Consider the following 19,235-nt stretch of genomic DNA (forward strand, 5'->3'; position numbering starts at 1 on the left):
CTTTTTTTTTCGAAAAAAGATTATCATCTTTTTAAAAATATTTCGCATTTTCCGACAAGCAATTGTAATTCTCAATTACGAGAAGAAACAAATTTTATGGCTTTTAATCGGATCAACCATCTCTATGATTTTCGAAATTAGTGAAATTTTTTAAAATTATCTCGAAACAAATCAATTTTCCTTTCTTCGTAATTGTATTTGATAGGTTAAAGTGAAATTATATCGCGTTAGAGCGCCACGTACCACGTTCATTGATGCAATTACTGAAAATTTCACGAGGCGAGAATTCGGTTTACCATCGAACAAAATTAATGATTTCTTATAGAGAGTGATGCGCATCGAGAGAGAAACGTGAAAGATGGGAAACAGTTTTCATTCGATTTAACTTTCCATTTGCATTAAGTATGTATGCTGCTGTCAGTGTATTTGAATTTCGTTGCATTTTTCGCCGATTCGCAATCGCTTTACATATATCAAAAAATCGATATCTGCCTTCGAAGATTCTTTTCAATTTTTCGTGGCGCATCGAGTGCGATAAGCTTATCTTCTCGGTTTACGTCCCTTCACAACGATTTAATATAATGATATTTCTCAGCAAAATCGCACCATACAGATTCGATTAGATCGAGAAAATCACGTATACAACGTGAGGAATATTTCTCTTTCAAATGTTGTCATTGAAATTTTCTTTCTCTTAAATATTTCAGATCTTTTCTACTTTTGTATTCCATTTACATATATTCGCGAGACAAATATTTTCTGAATATATAATATATAAAAAAAATAATCAAGTACAACTATTTCGATTGCCATCGAACGATAAACGAACGAAAATTTGATAAAGATCGATCATTTCGACACATGTTGCGAATATCTCGAAATTTAGGATTGGAAGACGACGAGACATTGTGACTTTGATCGAGTCGATCCAAGTTTCCGAGCCTCGAGCATTTTAGGGGTTCTGGCGCAGCTTGGAAAGTTTGATCCTTGGAGCGACCAATTGGCTCGTCGCTTTTTTCCCTCTTCTTCTTTTCTCGCGCCTTCAGGCCACGTTCGTTCACGCGTAATTCACGCGAAATTGCGAGATACGAACGAGATTAACCTCCTCGCGTTACTCGTGTCCGAGGATTCGAATTCGAATCGAAGATGCGAGGAAGATTCCAAGAGATCTGGAGGATGAAATCGGGGAGGATGGCAGGGAATGCTATCCATAGCAGATGGTTGACTCCTTTTTTACGTAACGTAAGATTGACGTGGAGACGAGATGGTTGCGTGTAAAAGAATTTCCAAGATTTCACTGGCACTGACGTATATTGGCCATAAATCATGAGGTATTTATATCGAGTTTAGAATAATGATCCATTTGTGTCGCATTTAAGAAATAAAATCGAGATTTAATACGAAAAATGTAATATAAATAGAGATGGCAAAAAGTGAAAGGAAGAAATCATTAGAAATTTTTTTTTCTTTTCTTGGATTTAAAATTCATATTTTCCTAAATTTAATCACGCGCAAGCGGGTATAAAAATAGACACATTAGCGAAAATCTTCTCCTTTCTTCAACGCTCGACTTTTCGCGAAATCATTATTTAGCGAGATGTAGGCCAGCTCGCGGCATTAAAGTGTCGCGTTTTAATTCCTTCCATCTTCGAAGAGGAGGGAGGAGGGGAAAAAAAAAGTCGTTGACCCCGCGATGTCAAGAAAACCGTGGAAATCGGGGCAAGGAAAGAAACGTGGAAAATTAGAACGTGGAATCACGTAACAAGTTGTGAAAAAAAAAAAAAAAAAGGTAAATAGAGAAACGTGAGGAAGGGCTGTCGCGTGAATAAGCGCGAGAGGAGCCACTTCCGGAGGGAGGAGCGGAAGAAAATTCCTTTGAAAAGTTTTGCATCGCGTTGCGCAACCGTGCCAACGAGGCACGGCACAACCACCGACTTTTCCAGTAATAAAAATGAATAGCGCCAAGGAGGAAACGCGTCGGAACAAAAAAATGAATGACATTTACCGGCCAACTCCAACTCCAACGAAACCCACGCGAGACGTTAATGATTGTTCGAGTAAACTTTTGCGCGTAGGTATCCCTTGATAAATGAAAATTCGGATGATTTGCGTAGAAATATTTCCCCCCCCCCCCTCCTTCTACATTTTTACATTTTATTCGTGAAAAATTCTCGCTCGATTCATTATCTGATTAATCTGATAGATCGTGCGAATTTTATTCATCGACGAATCTTTAATTAATGATTTCTCTGTTACCACAGAGGTGTATCTGTCACGGTTGTTTACCACGAAATCAATTGGAATTGATCGGTGGCTACGAGTTTAAGCCAGAGATTTATGGATCAAATGGGTGCAAGGTTATATGGAAAATTTTAGGAGTGGTTTCGTGGAAGAAAGTTTTTTAAGAAACGACGACGTTGAGGCGAGAAATATTTTCTTCTGCTTATTCTTTCTCTCTCTTCTTCTGTCTCTTTTAAAAACAAATTTTTATCATTCTTATTTCGCAAGTAATTGTACCGTTTCTTCCTTCTTCTTTTTTCTTCTTTTCAGTTGCTTTAGTTTTGCATTCAATTATTTTACTCCACTTATTTCTCTCACTTTTTTCTTCGACAAGAGTGTAATGAGCGTATATGCTTGTAATTCAAAGAATGTCAAACGAATAAAAATTCCCATAAACGAATAAAAATTCGATTCGACTCGTCGATACTCGTAGGTAAACGAACGAAAGGATGCGTCGAACAATTTCGCAGTTTTTATCTGCGGATGGATTGCAAGACTCGTTTAACTTGCTCGTTTCGTTTTGTTTCAAAGCTGTTGTTTAAAATCACGTTTGAGGGGGGAAAAAAAAACTAGCTTCGATTAAGAAATTTCGATTTAAACGGATCAAATCGTTGAATGACTGATCCACTGAAAGACTCTTTCTCTCTCGAGAGAGAGAAAATTATGGAAAGTTGCGAAACGATGTTAAAAATTCTTATTTGATTAAAATCGAAATGTTCGAAAATATAAAGTTAATAATAAAAATAAAAAATAGAATTTCTCGCTATGAATCTAAGTTTCCTCTAACGATATTATCGAAGTGACGCGTGTAATTCAGCTCCATCGTGGAGAATCTTGGTGTAAAATGTTATTTTAAGAATGTTTCCCTTGTCCAAGGCTTTTATCGAAAGTCGAGGAAGCTTTCATGCTCGAAGGACGTTCATAGAGATTCTTCCATGTATTTTGCACGAAAATCGGAGATGAAGTTTAGCGAAAATGTTTTTCATTTCAATTTTCCAGAAAAATTCTATTTATCTATTTACCTTTTCAATTTGCATCATTTATCATTGCGTTCATTTTAGTTCGAAAGCAAAAAAGAAAAAATACAAAATATTCAAATAGTCGAGCACATTTTTCGAGTCAACCCTATAAACATTGATTAATGTGCTTTGCGACAGAAAAGAAATCAAGAACCGAATATTCGGTCTAGATCTATCTCTAACCCAAGAAATCTTTTGTTTTTACGATGCTTTTATCATTACGGAAATGTTATTCCTGTCGGAAGGAGAGGAACACGCGAAAGAGATTTTTCTCGAGAGTCAGCTACTCTTCTACGCGTCTTGGAAGGAGGAAGAGGGAACAAAAAAGGGGAGTGGAAAAAAAAGAAAAAGAAAAGAAGGGTGGTCGCGTCGCATGGAAGGTAAAACTTGGGGAAAAAAAATAACTCCAATATATTCTGTTCGACGAAGAGGCAGGAAGTAACATTGGATTTCTGATCTCGAAAAAAGCGCACATGATTCTACCCAGCGCCACGTAAAAAATGTGTATTTATATACGTGAACTTATCCCGCTCTCAAGAATTTTCCTTCCGACTGATTTGCATATCGGGTCTCAACTTTCTTCTTCGAAATATCTCTCCATACCGGTTGATACGTCTAACGTTGCATTCGTTAGGAAACGTTTTCTCATCCGATTCGACATCATAGAAATAGATTTAAAAAGTTTTCCTTGCTTTCACGGGAAAGAAATTGTGAAATCTGACGTATAATCTACACGCGTTATCCGCGTCTCGTTATTTACTCTTAATCTTCCTCCAGATTCTTGGAATAATTCGCGATAATTCGAATCTTTAGAGATTTATCCACTTCCGCTCGAGGAGGTAAGATGAAGGTTTTCTTCATACAGATGATCTCCATACAGATGATCCTTTCTTCCCCTTCTTCCATTCTTCTCTCGGATTATTTGACCCCGATGCTTGTTCTACTCTAATCTATGGAACAAAACTCGCCTGGAATTGTGAAATTTTTATATCCGCCCAAATTCTTCACTTTTCTTCTTCGATCATTTTCGAATCGTTTGCATCGATTCTCCTTCTGCGAAACAATACGGATAAATTCGTTAAAACGATATTCTCGTGGGGTTGAAAAGGAATAATTCAGAAGATCGAGTCGGGGAAAAGATGGGCGAGGAAGCGGAGCGGAATCGAAAACAAGGGTCGAAACAAGGATCGGTACGGGAAGTTCCGGGTGCAACATCTTTAAGGGATAATCCGTGATATCGATTTTGCGGTTCTGCGGAGGGGAGGGGGAGGGAAGGGTTGCGGGGACGCGGAGAATCGAGAGGCAAACGGGGTGGGGATCAATTTTCATCGAAGTGAAAGGAAGGTGAGGATCGGTTTTCAAGCGGAGAATTTTCAAGGAGATTTCTAGAATTCTATTAAAAATACCGGTAAGGGAAAGTTTCGTAATTTGTATAAAGAACGAAAGAAGGAAGGTAGCGTTAACTGGTTAAGTTTTCGACAAACTTTCCGATCTCTTTCTTATCTCTCTTATCTCTGCTAATAGCAAATCCAATGTTTTCGCAATAATCATTGTGTTAAGAAAACGCGAACGAATTGTTACAAAGGCGATTTATTTTACGAAAGCAAAAAGCGAGAAAGTTTTGGAGCGGTCGAGATAACGATCTCGATCGAGAACGAAGATAGCGCGAAGATAGAAAGTAAAAGGATCCGTGAAAAAAAAGAAAGGAAGAAAGAAAGAAAGAAAGAAGATTGGTGGTGCATCGTTAAAGAGAAAATCGTGATTGAATCGAACATGACGCGGTTATACGAGTTTAGAGAAGATCCGAAATTCTTTCTGTTTGTCTAATGGATTTTCCTTCCGTCTCGTCGCGTTTCTTCGCTGGTCAGGTTGATTGAAAACATGAAATTCAGTGGCGTAAAAAAAATCCTGCGTGAAAATATCGAGGGGATTTTTCTGTGGTTTCCTGTGCCAATAAATTCGCCAGTTTCATTGGGTTCTCGAATTGAATTTTTTTACCTTTTTCTTTTCTCTTTTCTTTTTTTATTCTTTTTTCTTTCTAGATTACATACGTTCGCTTTATTTTAATAATAACAAAGCGGTATATATTTTTTAAGGTTATTAAAAAAAACGAAGCGAGCAGTCCACTCTTTCGTTTTCATGCAGATATTGAATTAATGGAATATATTTGGAATATATTTGAAAGTGAAACGATATTTTTATAACAGATTCTCTAATCCGATGGTTTTTAATCTTACGAAATACCGATCGAAAAAAGTTTCTATTACTTAGCGTGTAATTATTGGATTAAAAAATAAAGGAAAAATTTAAACAAGAGTGTACTTACAATGAAAATTAGCTCGATCGAGATCTAATCGAGAGCAACGATATTAATTCTTGTTTAAAAAGAAACTCGCTTATTTTTATTACGGGGTTTCGCCTGAAATATTGACAGCGCGACAGGATATTACGAAAGAAAGCTTTTCTGTACGAGAAAATCGATACTCGCTATTTATACAAGGCTTAGGAAGATTATTGATCGTTGAAAGACAACCGATTCCACTCGGTCTATCTAAAAGATCTCGTTCTTGTTGATCGCGCGCGCGTGTGTTCACTGCTAAAATCGTTTACCTCCTCTGCTCTGTTCTCGATTTCGAATTTCATCGATCGTATCGATATTACGATTACTTCCATCATCTTGCTCTATTCGTTTCTTCTTTCGACGATCCTTCTTTTAAATAAATTTACCCTCCCGATACGATGAACATTAATCGGTCGAGTAACGAAGAATGGTGGCGGGGGGGAAAGCGATTCCTCCGTGTCTGACCAGTTTCGTGTCCCAACCACTTAAGCATCGCTTATTATCGATCCGTTTCTCCTTCTCTTTTCCGTCTGTCCGCCTATTCGATCGATCCAAATAGGAAAAAGAGAGAAAATCGGTCGGTATCTACGCGCGAGAAGGTTAAGGAAAAAATTTCGTGAAATTTGTCGGGAATATTATCCGCGGGAATATAAAAGTTGGCGCGACGAAAGGAATAATCACGGCCTGATTCGGTCGTTAATGGAAATACGGATGCATTATTACGATGGGTGTGTTTGCGCAGGTGTCGGTTCGAGGATGTGTCGTAACGTTTGGTAATCCGCGTGTTTCATAAGCTCAAACGAGCATGAAAAGATCCAACGCGTACGCCGTACCGTATCTGTGTATGTGTGTGTGTGTGTGTGTGTGTGGAACGTATGCGAGTCGCATCCGTGATCGATAACAATGCGATTCCACGGGCGAAAAATATTCCCCCGGGGACAATACGGGATTCTCGCGTCGAATCTTTTTTTCATCCAATTAGCATGGATCGTGATAGAGAACTCCGATGCGGAAAATAACGTCGTCTGAAAATTGTAAACGCGAAATACGAGCGGATCTCTCTCTTTCTCGCCGTGAAAAACTGGCTGGCTCGAAAACGAACTCCCCTCTCTCAATTTCGTCCATAATCCTTGGCCTTCGCGACATTCACAAATTTTTGTTCACAACTTATGCAACTGGAAATTTCCGATAATTTCTCTTTTACTCTTATCTTTGTTAACGAAGATTGGAAAAATAAACTTGACTCGATCTCTTATGTTGTATCATAACTAGCGAACGGTTCTAATTGTTTGGAAAAAGATAAAATCGGTTTTTCTTTTCGTTTCATCTTTTCCAACCTTCTCCGTCTAAGTCCCTAGGGATATTTTTATCGCCTTTACGGATCGGTGTTAATACAACGCGTTCAATTTTTTTCGGATCTGTGAAATGAAATTTTTCAAATTACTTTGCACTACATGATAAGCTTATTTAAAAGTTCATTTAAACGTTTAATGTTCTTGACTACCTTGTTTACTCGTTATTAAAAAAAAAGAAAATGTTACGTAAAAGTGGACATTTTCGAATCCCATTACGAGAGCTCGATTAAAAATTATCTAATCTCTATCCATTTAATTCGTATGAAACAATCTTTATATCGTTTATGGACACGTTTAAAACGTTTCTTCTTCCGTATATCCAATTTCTTGGCTCGAGAAAATTAAACTTTCGAATCGAGTTGTACGATAATATCTCTCTCTCTCTCTCTCTCTATCAAATCCATCTCTCCAACATCCCTATTTCTTTGCTCGATAAAATTACCCGTGCGAATTGGAAGAGTGTTTCGATTAGGATCGGGAGAATTTTAGGCGGCACGTTTATCGAGGCGAACCCCTACCGGCCGACGGATCATTTCGATCAACATTTATCGTTGGCAGGCAAAGCGTTCGCAGCATGTGCGCTCTCCACTTGGCGCGGACATCATGCAGCGAAATTTACGACGGTGTCGAGCCATAATGGATGCCAGAAAGTTCACCGCGCACGTGTTCACCGTGCATCGTTCGCGAGTCGATTCTAATTTCACGCGCGCTCGCCGTTGATAGTAAAATTATCCAGTTTTCGCGGTAAGGAATATCTTTGGAGGAGCAGCGTTTTACGAGGAAAATCGAGAAATATCGGTTCTCGCGAAATCGCCGCGGTTAAACGTTTCCTCCTCGCGTTCTCGATTTTTCGAGCGTGGAAATCTCGAAACGCGTTTCCTCCCGTAAATCTCCCGTGTTCCCGGAAATTACGAAAGTTTGGCGCGTTACGAGCGTCGACGGAGGCCGCGAAATTCGCTCGCGGTTTCACAGTCTCGTCACGTGCCCGGCTTCCACCTCGAGTTGAACGTACGTAAATCCAGTTTATAGACGCAGCCGAATAGGGAATCCTTGGCTGGGAAGGGAATTTCTGGGAACGTTCCTTCTCCATCTTCGTCGTTCGAGCGTGATGAATCGATATGACTCCGTCGAGCCGGGTCAATAGTCGATGGTTCGATGGTTCGGTGATCGTTTGTTTGCACGAGTTTCGAGGAGAAATTCGAGTAGGAGGAGGAGACGTATCGAAGGATCGAAAAATTTTCACGAGTTATACATGGAGGACACGCGAGGGCATATTGTTTTAGAGGAAGATAGAATTTGCGGGAATTTACGCGCCGTAATCGGAATTCCGCATAAACTTTGTCCTCGAGAACATGCGGAGAATGAATTTATGAGGAAAACTTTTATCGTCGACAGATATTCCTATATAATAGTAAAAACCTCGTGGCTTTTATTATTCGGTATATTACCGAGTCGTGAATAATTTCGAACGAGCTGTAAACATTATACAACCGAGGAGATCTGGATTGCGTTTTGATAATTTACCATTTCTCCAACTCTGAATTTTAATCCCTTGTTCGAAAAATCGATAGCGTATCCAGATGAATATTTATTTGATACCGACAAAGTTTAAATAAATCACGATGCAAAATCTCTTTCCTCTTCGTCTCGTAATTTAATGCGTACAACAAAATTGTCGTTCAAAAATTCCATCTTATCGTTGATTAAATGTAATTGGAATGTCTTAAAATCCATCTACTCTCAGTAGTATACTCGAATATAAATCATCCCAATTGTATATTTTCTCGAGAATTTTAGAACATCTGCTCGTAACATTTGCTCGATAATCGAGAAGAATACTTTTCGAATTATAATATTCGTTGAAGCGGATAAAAATATAAATATAAAAATACTTGGCCACCGATATCTCTTCCTTTCCCCCTTCCTTCCATGCCGCGTTTGATTCAGATATCGCATACGTTAAGAAGATTTATGTTTACGATGAAACGGCAGACTCTCGCGGGTCTTACGTTTCTTTATCGGCGGTTTAATAACGTTACGACGCGTTGTATCGGTTGAAATTGCGCGAGGAGGAACGTAATACCATTATGCTCGGCCGAGCATCGCGCCAACATTACGTAATCCGATAATATCGCGGAAGAAAATGGTGGTAAGGTTCACTCGAGGAGAAACGAATTTCCTTCGAGTCGATCTCCGTGTTTCGAGGTCAGGTTCATTGCCAGCCGCTGGTGCAACATCTGCAACCAGTGATTCGAGCTCGAACGGTTGCCAATACACGGGCGAGCATAAGCGGAATCATCGAAATGTCCTCGAACACGAGATTCCGTTTCCGCTCTGACAAATTTTACCCATCTCCTTCTCTCCTTCTCGCTCTCAATCCAATCAAATTTATGCAAATTACATCCATCCTCCACCAAGACACTCGCAATTAACCAACATTGTGACTCGTGAAAGGAGTTCCTCAAGGCTTAGACGCATTTATTTATTTCAATATAATTACGTTACCATGTTTCGTATCAGAGTTACTTAACGAATTATTGAATTTTCCTTATATATTCGTGGATAGGATGTATTCTAGAAGCCAAATAAATAGAGACATCTCTGTCGATCTTCTATCCTCGATCTCTCTTAGAGAAGACTCAATAGTTACAGCTTGGATACGCGTTCTATCCCCAAAACTTGATTTATCACTTTATTGCTCTCCTTTTTCGCGCGTTAGTCCCTTTAAGATACAAGCCAGAGAGAACCAAGCCACCTTGGACTCGGCGCCATTTCTCCAAATTTGTCTCTCAATCTCTCTTCCTCTGTCCAACTCACCCCTCTCCAACTCGATTCAAAATTGATTGGAATCAAACGTCCCCTCCAAGAATAAAACACTCGCGTCTTTCTGCTACGTGCTTTCTCCTTATTTTAACCGAAGCCGACGTTTTATATCAAAGAGGCTCGGGTTGCATTAATTTGCAACCGGCAAGGAAGTAGGTCGAGAGCCTTCGTTCGATCCTTTGCGCCGCGACAAACTCTTCTTATCTAAAAATATGAATTTTTAGACTTTGTCTCAATTCGAACCGGTGTTTTTTCTTTGACGATTTCTTCAAGGTTTCCACGTTTTTTCTCACGGATTCTTTCGTTTAAGCGGTTTTATATTATTACAATGAGGTTCGTCGTTGCGATCACATTTCATTCAGATTTAATTCGACATCGATGATCATCGAAGAGGGAGGAAGTGGGGGAGCATTTTCGAACATTCATCGGTCGAATTCCGGGAATTGGATTAAGCATCCCTAACGAAGAGGAAGTAACGAACGGAGGAGAAAGAGGCCTGTCGAGGAGGACCTCTTTTCTCGAAGGATCCTCGCGGTGAAAAATTGAATTGGCGGTGAAACTTGGTCCGGAAAAAAAGAAGGGAAAGGGGGACGATCTATCCTTTTATAATTTCATTGAAAACTCGAGACACTGTCTTTCTCTCTTTAATCATTTTTAAGCGGAGCGTCGAGATTTCTTTCTTGCTGGGAGATCTTTCTGAATCTCGAGTGTCGTATGTTATGTTATTGTTATTATTATTAGTCGAGAATTTAATTCGATTTTTTAATAGTAATATATCATCCGAAATCGTTCCATTTGGAGTAACGCATTGCAATTTGTCGCGGTAAATTTAATAAAAGTAAGGATAGTTTATCGATGATGAAAGTTGGAGAGAAAGCTAGAAATTTTTCGCAAAACTTTGGATTATTCTTTTAACTCTTATTCCATCTTGATTATCATCCGCTCGAACATTGTTCCGATTCGACGGATATACAGCTTCAAGCATTGGAAGAGATCGAATCTATTATATCTCTATTGTCAAGAAATTCGATAATTGTGTAAGATTGGGAACGATTTCTTTTTTTAAATGATGCATCCAATTAATTTACAGATGTAATATATATATGAATAATTGATACAAAAATCGTAAGAATAAACGTATAAATTATTCTTTCTAAATTTTTGCAAAAAAAAAAAGAATCAAGTTCTAAATTTAGATTCATTTATTTACTTTAGAAGCTGTTAAGTTTGTTTTTTTACTCGAGTGCGAAAATATCACGAAATATTTGTCGCAAACTGGATGACATTCTACGTTAAAATATCGTCGAGTTTCACGTAACGAGATTGAGATGGATCGTGGAAAGATGTTTTCAAAGGTGGTTCGAATCCAATTTCTGTGCTTTCAATTTCGCTACGATTGTCAAAGTGTTTGAAGCTCTTCGAGATGTTGCGTCCTTTGCTGGAAGATCTCTACTTGGCGACGTCCATTCCTGTAATTCGATCGATGAGTACCGATATTCACTTTCTCTTTGTCCCTATCGAAAGCTGGAGTTTCCAGTTCTACTTACTTTCTGTGGAGAGAGGATTATTATCTAATATCGATAATGACAACGAATCTATCGCTATGCAAGCTTTCCTTCGGCGACACATCTTCCTGGAGCGTTGAAATTCGTGAAAGTTGCCGTTTGGATAAAGGAATACCTTCTCTCTACTTGTATTTCGAGAAGAGTCGTTGAGCAAGAAGAGAACGATGATATCAAAAATCGGTGCAAGAATGTTGAAAAGAGCAATCGAAAGAAGCATTGAGTGGAGGAAAACAGCAAAGGAATTTCAGTGCTGAAGAATGGCACAAAGATATGAAAAAAAAAAAAAAAGAGAATCTCTACAAAAGAGTATCCTCGTAAAAATAACGTGGAAATTAAAGAAAGATTATTCTAAAAAATCCAAAAAAGAAATCGGAAAAAAAAATAGCGGAAAGACGCTAGAAGAAGAAGATAATTTCTACAAAACACTTTTCCAAGCAATGAATTTTGGACCAGCCGATAAGAACGGCCGTTGAAACGCGCAGTTGAGAATCTTATACCTTTGAAACGAAAATTTTTACTCTTAGTCGCTCTTACTTAGTCGCTGGTACCGCTATGACACCTCGAACGTAAAACCGTGCCCTCTTATATCCATAATGCTCGGTGCTTTTTACTCTGCAACGAAAGCAACGAGGGTAAAGTATACGCCTTCTTCATCTCTCCGAGAGATGGCTATATAAATTTTCGTTTTACGAGAAAGCCGATTTGCAAGACGTAATTCGACGTAATATTTTTCTTCTAAAAGAGAGAACAAAGAGGGAAGAAAAAAAATCAAAATCGGTCGAAACGATTCGATCTATAATCTCGAAAATTGTTTCGAGACGAGAAAACTGTTTCCTCTGTCGAGAATCGTGGTCGAAATATCGGATCGATGGATCGATGCTTGCCCTTGAACCGAAACTCGGAATCGGTCGTTCGAGGGCGATGCGCGCGAACTGAGAGGAGGAAATTTTATTTCCTCCCGAGACGATCGAGCATCGTTTCCTCGACATCGCGGTGAATGCTCCTCCTGACTTTTATTTCCACGATCCACGACACATATTAGTGTGGGAGGTATAAGCAAACGTTCGGTAATTTCGCCGGTGATACAACAAAGATATTTTTCGTGCCAAGGTTTACCGATCGTAAAATGAACTCGTAAAAAAAGGGAAGACAGTTGTCGAAACGGTTGTGAAACATTTGCAAATGGCGGGACTCGAATCAGATATACCGTATATCGCTATATGCACAGGGTATTGTCCTCTCGATATCGACGATAATGAAGAAAGGAATAATTCCTTCCTAAATGGAAGAAATGGAAATCGAATATTTTCTTCCCGTTCTACGAAGATTCTCTCTTCAAGCATAACGCGACAAAGGTTTTGAACGAGTAGTAGAATAAAATTTTCCCTTTTTCGAGGATTTCGTTAAACGTAACGAACCTATTATCGCACGGCTGATAATCTTGTTTCGCGAAAGGGATATCTTTCCTCCGTTGATCAATTAAACGAGGAAACCATTTCTAATCGAGCATGCGAAAGCTCCTCCTTAATAAGAAATCCTTAACTTTTCCCTTCCTTTCCCCCTCCCCTTATCTGATATAATTAACGCAAATTTTTTGTGGTCTAATTGCGTCATTAGTAGTCGTTATTCGAGCAAGCCATGCGACATTTTAATGAGAAAAGGCAGCAAACAAACGGCCGGCTGCCTTTAGTAAACCCCTCTTCCACGGCCACTCGTATTCTTGATTAAAAATTCATTCCCTCCACGGTTTCCCTCCACGAAGCTACTTTTCTCCCTTTCCTTTTTCCTCAACACTGAACGCGTCACAATATTAATCCCGGAACGAGAAGGAAAAGATTAATCGACTAATTTACACCGGTGCATCCGGAACTCGACATCGTCGCGTTAATTACGTTTAATTACGTACGTCGCATTAATTCGCATTCTCTCTCTTTCTCTCTTTCACTGGCGAGGCCGACTATGAGCATCGAACAGATCGAATATCCGAGTTTTCGTTATCAAATTATTTTCACGCACAATGTGAAACGAGTTAATAAATTTTCCGTCCAATTCGGTTGTTTCTCGTATGTATAATTTGTAATTCTATTATCATTGAATTTTATCAAGAGATCTTTCGATATCGTTCTTCGTTAATTGTCTTATGAAATTGTGTTATAAAAAAAAACGGTTTCCTTTAACGGTTTACGGAATTTTATAGGGAAAAATAATTTTTAATGAAAAAATAACGAGGAAAAATTTTACTTTTTCCAGCACGATTTCCACGTGTAAGAAAGAAAAACTAAGAATTGTAACAGGATTAAACTCGAACGAGTGTCTTGTTAAAGGTATACGTATACACGAAGAAGACGAGCAAGACGCTTAGGCAGACAGTTGGTCGCAATTTCCTTTGGCGAGCGCTGCTTCGAGGAATCTTCTTACCAAAGAACAATATCGCTTTGCTATATTCGGTTTCTACTATGGTTTCGAGCGACAGCGTGAAAGATAGGCGGGTTTCGAAGCGGAAAAAACAAAGAGTTGAGTCGAAACGCGTCGATGCGAAAGACCGCTCCACGAAATAAACGTTCAACGCCTCTGCTGCCTCTTCTTCCCTTTTTTCTTTTCTCTTTTCTTTTCGTTTTTTACTCTTTTCCTTCCGACGTGACGTTTATTGTTTCGGTTCGAACGAATTTCAACGATGGAATCCTTTCGATTTCTCGATGATTTTCCGAAATTACGGAGGAAAACATTTCTCTCGATCTTTCTAAAAATTTTCCCTCGAATTTCCTTTCCTATCGATTCGCAATTAATTGAAAAAGAAAAGGGAGAAGAGGAGGAGGAAGAAGCGATTGTTGGAAATATCGCGTATATTTTGATCGTTGAATTATCGCGAAATGAAACGTTGCCAGAAAGAAATTGGAGGGGATATTGAAATCCGCGGCGGTGGAACAGTGTGCATGATTTAATGTTGAGTCCTTTGGGAGCTCGTGCGCCTGACAGGGGAAACTATCGAGGTTGAGATCCTTTAAGTTTGAAAAGCTGCGCGCACTACGTTCTCAAAATATCCCGGTCAACCGGGATTCGTGGATTCGGCCAACAACGAGTTCGAAAACATCCTCTCTTGGAAATTTCTGAAAGCTTTCGAGCGGAAGTTTGGCGAGAAGTGTATACGCGCCAAGTTTTGAAAGGGAGATTTACTTTTCAGCGTTAAACAATTTTGAAATTTAATCAAACAGCTTCGAAAAGTCGAATAACGGTATGCATAAATCTTTTCACAGAGAAAAACGCTCTCCTTACTTCCAATGTAATTCTTAATTATCCCCTCGAATTGGTTTTCTCGAAAGATAAGCGAAATTCTCAAATAGATCTTTTTTAAAAGAGACCATGCACGATTTCTCGTAATACTTCTATTAGGATTTCTCTATAAAAAAAATACGTATTTCCAATCTTTCAATCGGCGTTTCGTTTCGAGAGAAACGTTCCTTTCTTCTTAGGAGGCTCTGTCCGTTCGTTCCAACAAATATTTTTATATTTGTTCGCGCGAGTTTTCCAATTGGAGAAATTTTGCTCCCTTCCTTTCCATTTTTCAGGATGACTTTCGTTTTTGGTACGGATTTAAGGCTAGGCCCTCGAGACAAAAGATACGATCTCGAGAGTTTACGTCTTCCTCGGGAACAGCTCATTTTTTTCAAAGCTATATTGGTCTGGCATCTTTAAAATAAAAAAAGGAAAGCGAAAGGAACGAACGTTTCTTTCGAAAAGCTGAGAATAGTTTTTTTTTTAAATCTATTAAGTACGCACATTTAAGGGTAAAATTTGTTTTAGATATGGTGGTTAATCTTCCCTTTAATAATTTTCAAGTTTTAATTGAATGCAGAATGTGACCCAGTTTGAAAGTAGACGATATAGGAGATGAAAGGGTGGCGATTGTGTCAATAAGTTGTTTTCCGCAATTTGATCGTCTTGTTATCTCCGAACTTGTGAACTTCGCTGCTATATTATTCTCTTCTCTCCTAGTAAATAATCCTCTTTATCGCGACAAATAACGCATTTTTCTTCGATAACAAATTTATTTCATTTTTTTTTTTCTTAATCGAGAAAGTAAAACAAACACGATAAAACATTTTCGATAATTCGACATCGCTGATTCGATAAAAATTAATATTGCGGTCATCGTATTCTCGATTTAGATTTGATATTTTGTTCTTTTTTTTTTAATAAACCCTTATTCGACCACGAGAGAGCACGAAGGGCGCATTGTTATACACCAAGCAACCGTTTTTCGCTCTCGTGACACGAACCGACGTTAATTATCGAGAGAGGATAAAAGGAAGTCCAGTGGGTCCAGCGGAGAGACAAAGTGCTCGACCGGTAGATGAACTTCCTGCGAGCCAGGATCCGTAATCCTGATCTCGTGACGCCGACTTCCTTTCCTCGTTCCAAGGTTTACCTCGGCTTCTTGCCACTCTGCTTTCTTCTTCGATCGTTCTGCTCTTATTACACGACACGGGGAAGAAAAAAAAGATTCCTGTTCCCGATCTTTATTCTCTTCCCTCGTGACAAATCTCTATAGAATTGCAGACATTCTCTCCGTAATTCCGAACGTGGATGCGATTCAGAGAGAAAGAAAAAAAAAATTAGACTTATTTAATAAATAAAAATAAATAATTCGTCGAAGAAAAGAAAGAAGAAGAAAAAGAAACTCTCAAGTAGTATCTCCCTCTTCAAATCTATCTCAAAATCATTTTTATCGAAACATTTCACGTTTAAATTCTTATGGAAGTATGCTTCAGGGGTAGGTAAAATTTCAACGGTTCAAGAATAACTTGCTCGAATAATTTATTAGTAGCGTCTAACTGCCGAGATACATGAAAAGCGGATCAACCATAATAGCCACCGGAATAAATTCGAGCATTTGAAATAAAGTTATCGCTCAAAGTAACTTCGTTCGAAATTTCAACCCCTCAAAAACAGAACTGTTAATATCTCTCGAGAGAAAAAGTTCGTTGTAATATTTCCGTATTATCGTATTCGTAACAGCAATATTATCAACCCCGAATAAATATCATACCCCGAATATTGAAACTCGAAACCGAACACCAAAATCATAAACAAATTCAAATTTCTCGCTCGCTGCGGATGAACTGTACACGGATCTACAAGTAGAACAATTAATATCTTCGAAATCTCGAGGGAGAAGGTTCATTGATATTCCACGTCGATAGAATAGATTAAGCGAATGGTATAATAATATCGTTTGCTTGCTTCCAGCATCCCGACGGTAGAATGCAAAACGGAAGGCAGAGGTGCACGAGGTCCTGGGGGACGCCCTGCCCCCCTCCTACGTTCCAGAACTTTGCCAGCCATAGTAGCGCCCGGTTTGAGTATCCTTCAGGCGCAGATCGATGCTCGTTACGTTAATAATGGTACGTTGATAAATAAGATCCCCCTAAGTTACCCTTTCCTTCCTTTCTTCCCTTCTTTTTTAAATTAATCCCCTCCGTCCGTCGTATCCCTCTACGGTCCTATCGTTTTATTTACGTGCGACCACTTCGATAACTTCGATTACAGCTGCATCAACTGGTTTATCCGTTCCACCCGTGGACGGTGGAAGTTCGACGAAACGTGGAAGTACAGCCTCCCATTGCAGGTTGCTCGCGCCGAGGATATCCTTCACGGACGAAACGATAGGTAAGGGTTTATCCGCGAAGGAAAAGTCGATGAATCGATACGCTTGATCCGCGGAATTCACGTTCGCGGATTGGATGGAAGAGGGGAGTTTTTTTTTTTCTTTTTCCTTTTCTTTTCTTCTATGCTTTTCTCGATTCTTGAAAACGTATGATCGATTGTGCGCGACAACCGTTTTGAATCTTTCGAGAGTTTTTTTTTAAACAGAAAACGAGTTTCCACTTTTCTATTTTATAAATGGAGATAGTTTAGATTATTATTATTATCCGTAAATTTTATTCCGTAAAGAAGGTTGATGATAAATGTTTTCTTTCTTTTTTTTTTTTCTACTCTCATTTAACTATAGATAATTTTATTCGGAGGAATATGAAATTTATACGATGGCAGCTAATGGATTAGGTTTTTATCGACACTTTGCCCAATTACTTTTATCCCCTTTTCTCTACGATAGAATTTAATGGTAAATAATAGAAAAATCCGATTTCGATAAACAAAAGATTGATTCTTAACAACTTTTTCTTCATTTCAATAATTTTTTCAAGTCTCGTTAAAAGTATTCTGTTTGTATTTACAAACAAATATCTTAAAATAAGGAGAGAAGTTTCTCAGAGTGTGTCTTATTTCTCTTATGCATATTTCATTTTTTTTCTCTCTCTCTCTCTCTTTACTTTTATTTAAAGAACGTCGCGTCTCGGACTCCGGCCCACCAACCAGAGAATCCTCGAAGGAACACTCGACAAGAAGCGGGAGGCTGAGTACCTCCAGCATCGGTGGTTCTCAACCTTTGACCAGATTGGCGAGGCTCTTGAACCAAAGGCCAAGCTTCATTCCGAGCGATGAAATTCCACGAAGGCTCTCCTGGGAAAGGTATGTCACGAAATCGACCATCAGATTCTTAAAATACGAGGGGAGAGGGGGATGGGGGATGGATCGAGCTCCCTCCGTCGATTCGAGGGCAAGATTAAAAAAAAAAAAGAAGAAGAAGAAGAAGAAGAAAGAAAAAAAGAAAATTTCTCGCAGAAATCGAAAGAAAACAATCCCGATCAAAGGCGAGTTCTCATCGAAACTTGTTTCGCAACAAATTACTAACGAGTTATTTACTTTTCTCGCAACATCGAACGCGATATTTCGTCGACGATATTTGCCTTTTACGATCATTCGAAATTAATTCGAGCTCGAGACAATATCTCATATTTGTATCGACGAATTACCGGTTTCGTTCAATTTACATTCGTTTCGCCGACTCGCGTTAATTTAATAGGCCCGTAAAACCTTCCATTACGATTAGTGTTACCTAATGTTTCATTCCGCTATTCCGCAGGCAAATTTGAATCTCAACTTTATAATATTTTGTAACTGTTTTTGTAAAATTTTCGAGAAATTCCGTTCGATTTTGTCAAGTTTTTCTTTTGGAGCGTTACAGGTCGAATACGTCTTAAACGCGTTAAACGAGACGCGTCCAGAGATAATCATTTATCACATCCACCGGGAGAATTTCCTTTTTTTCCAGACGTGGCGTGGCGTGGCGTTAAAAATAAATCCGCCGATATCACTCGAGTAAAACTCGTTTCTCGTCGCATTAACCAAATTAAGCGGAAAGCGATCGGGACAACCATATCCTTATCGCGAGACACCGTACAAACGAGCTCGTCCAAAACTTGACTCGAACGATATCTCCCACCTTTAGGCTGGGATTGGGCCGTATCTCTCGACAAATCATCGTTATCTCTCATCGAAGAAGGGGGGAGAATCTCGGTTCTTACGGGAAGAAATCATCCCCCTCCCCCTGTACGAGACAACAGCTTTTCCTCGCGAAGAGAAAAGGGAAAAAGCCCTTTCTCTCCGGTGAAATTACAAGGCTCGACGTCTCGCCACCCTCCTCCTCCTCCTCCTCCTCCTCCCTATTCCAACGGCAAAGTGGCATTATCTCGGGGTTGAAACGCATCGACCTGTACACCCTCCCTCTATCCATCGATCGATAGACATTATTTTAAAATCCGCACTTTCATCGAGTTCACGAGTGGCTTCGAAACGGGAACGAAGATCTATCGCGTGACAGCTGGTGGAGGAAACATCGAGGTCGACGATATATACTCTGAAAAGTGTGTGGACACTTTCTTGATTCTTTGTAACTGTTTTTGTAAAATTTTCGGGAAATTCCGTTCGATTTTGTCAAGTTTTTCTTTTG

General features: G+C 39.1%; 1 protein-coding gene across 6 annotated transcripts in view; it reads left to right on the forward strand.

Annotated features, from left to right (window-relative positions):
- LOC102673797 overlaps positions 1 to 19,235 on the forward strand; it is a 110,959-nt gene that overhangs the window by 38,347 nt on the left and 53,377 nt on the right. For 5 of the 6 annotated variants that reach the window (XR_421057.2, XM_031508286.1, XM_006610923.2 and 2 more), the window contains exons 3-5: positions 16,631 to 16,785; positions 16,931 to 17,050; positions 17,728 to 17,914. Coding sequence is in view for 5 of the 6 variants with exons in the window: in XM_031508286.1 (XP_031364146.1) it covers positions 16,631 to 16,785; positions 16,931 to 17,050; positions 17,728 to 17,914 (462 nt within the window). In the remaining variant the exon portion in view is untranslated. The remainder of the gene's footprint in view (positions 1 to 16,630; positions 16,786 to 16,930; positions 17,051 to 17,727; positions 17,915 to 19,235) is intronic. The other variant, XM_006610921.2, reaches the window with a different exon arrangement.

Source organism: Apis dorsata, unplaced genomic scaffold (genome assembly GCF_000469605.1).
Source record: "Apis dorsata unplaced genomic scaffold, Apis dorsata 1.3 scaffold_82, whole genome shotgun sequence".
Lineage (NCBI taxonomy): Eukaryota > Metazoa > Arthropoda > Insecta > Hymenoptera > Apidae > Apis > Apis dorsata.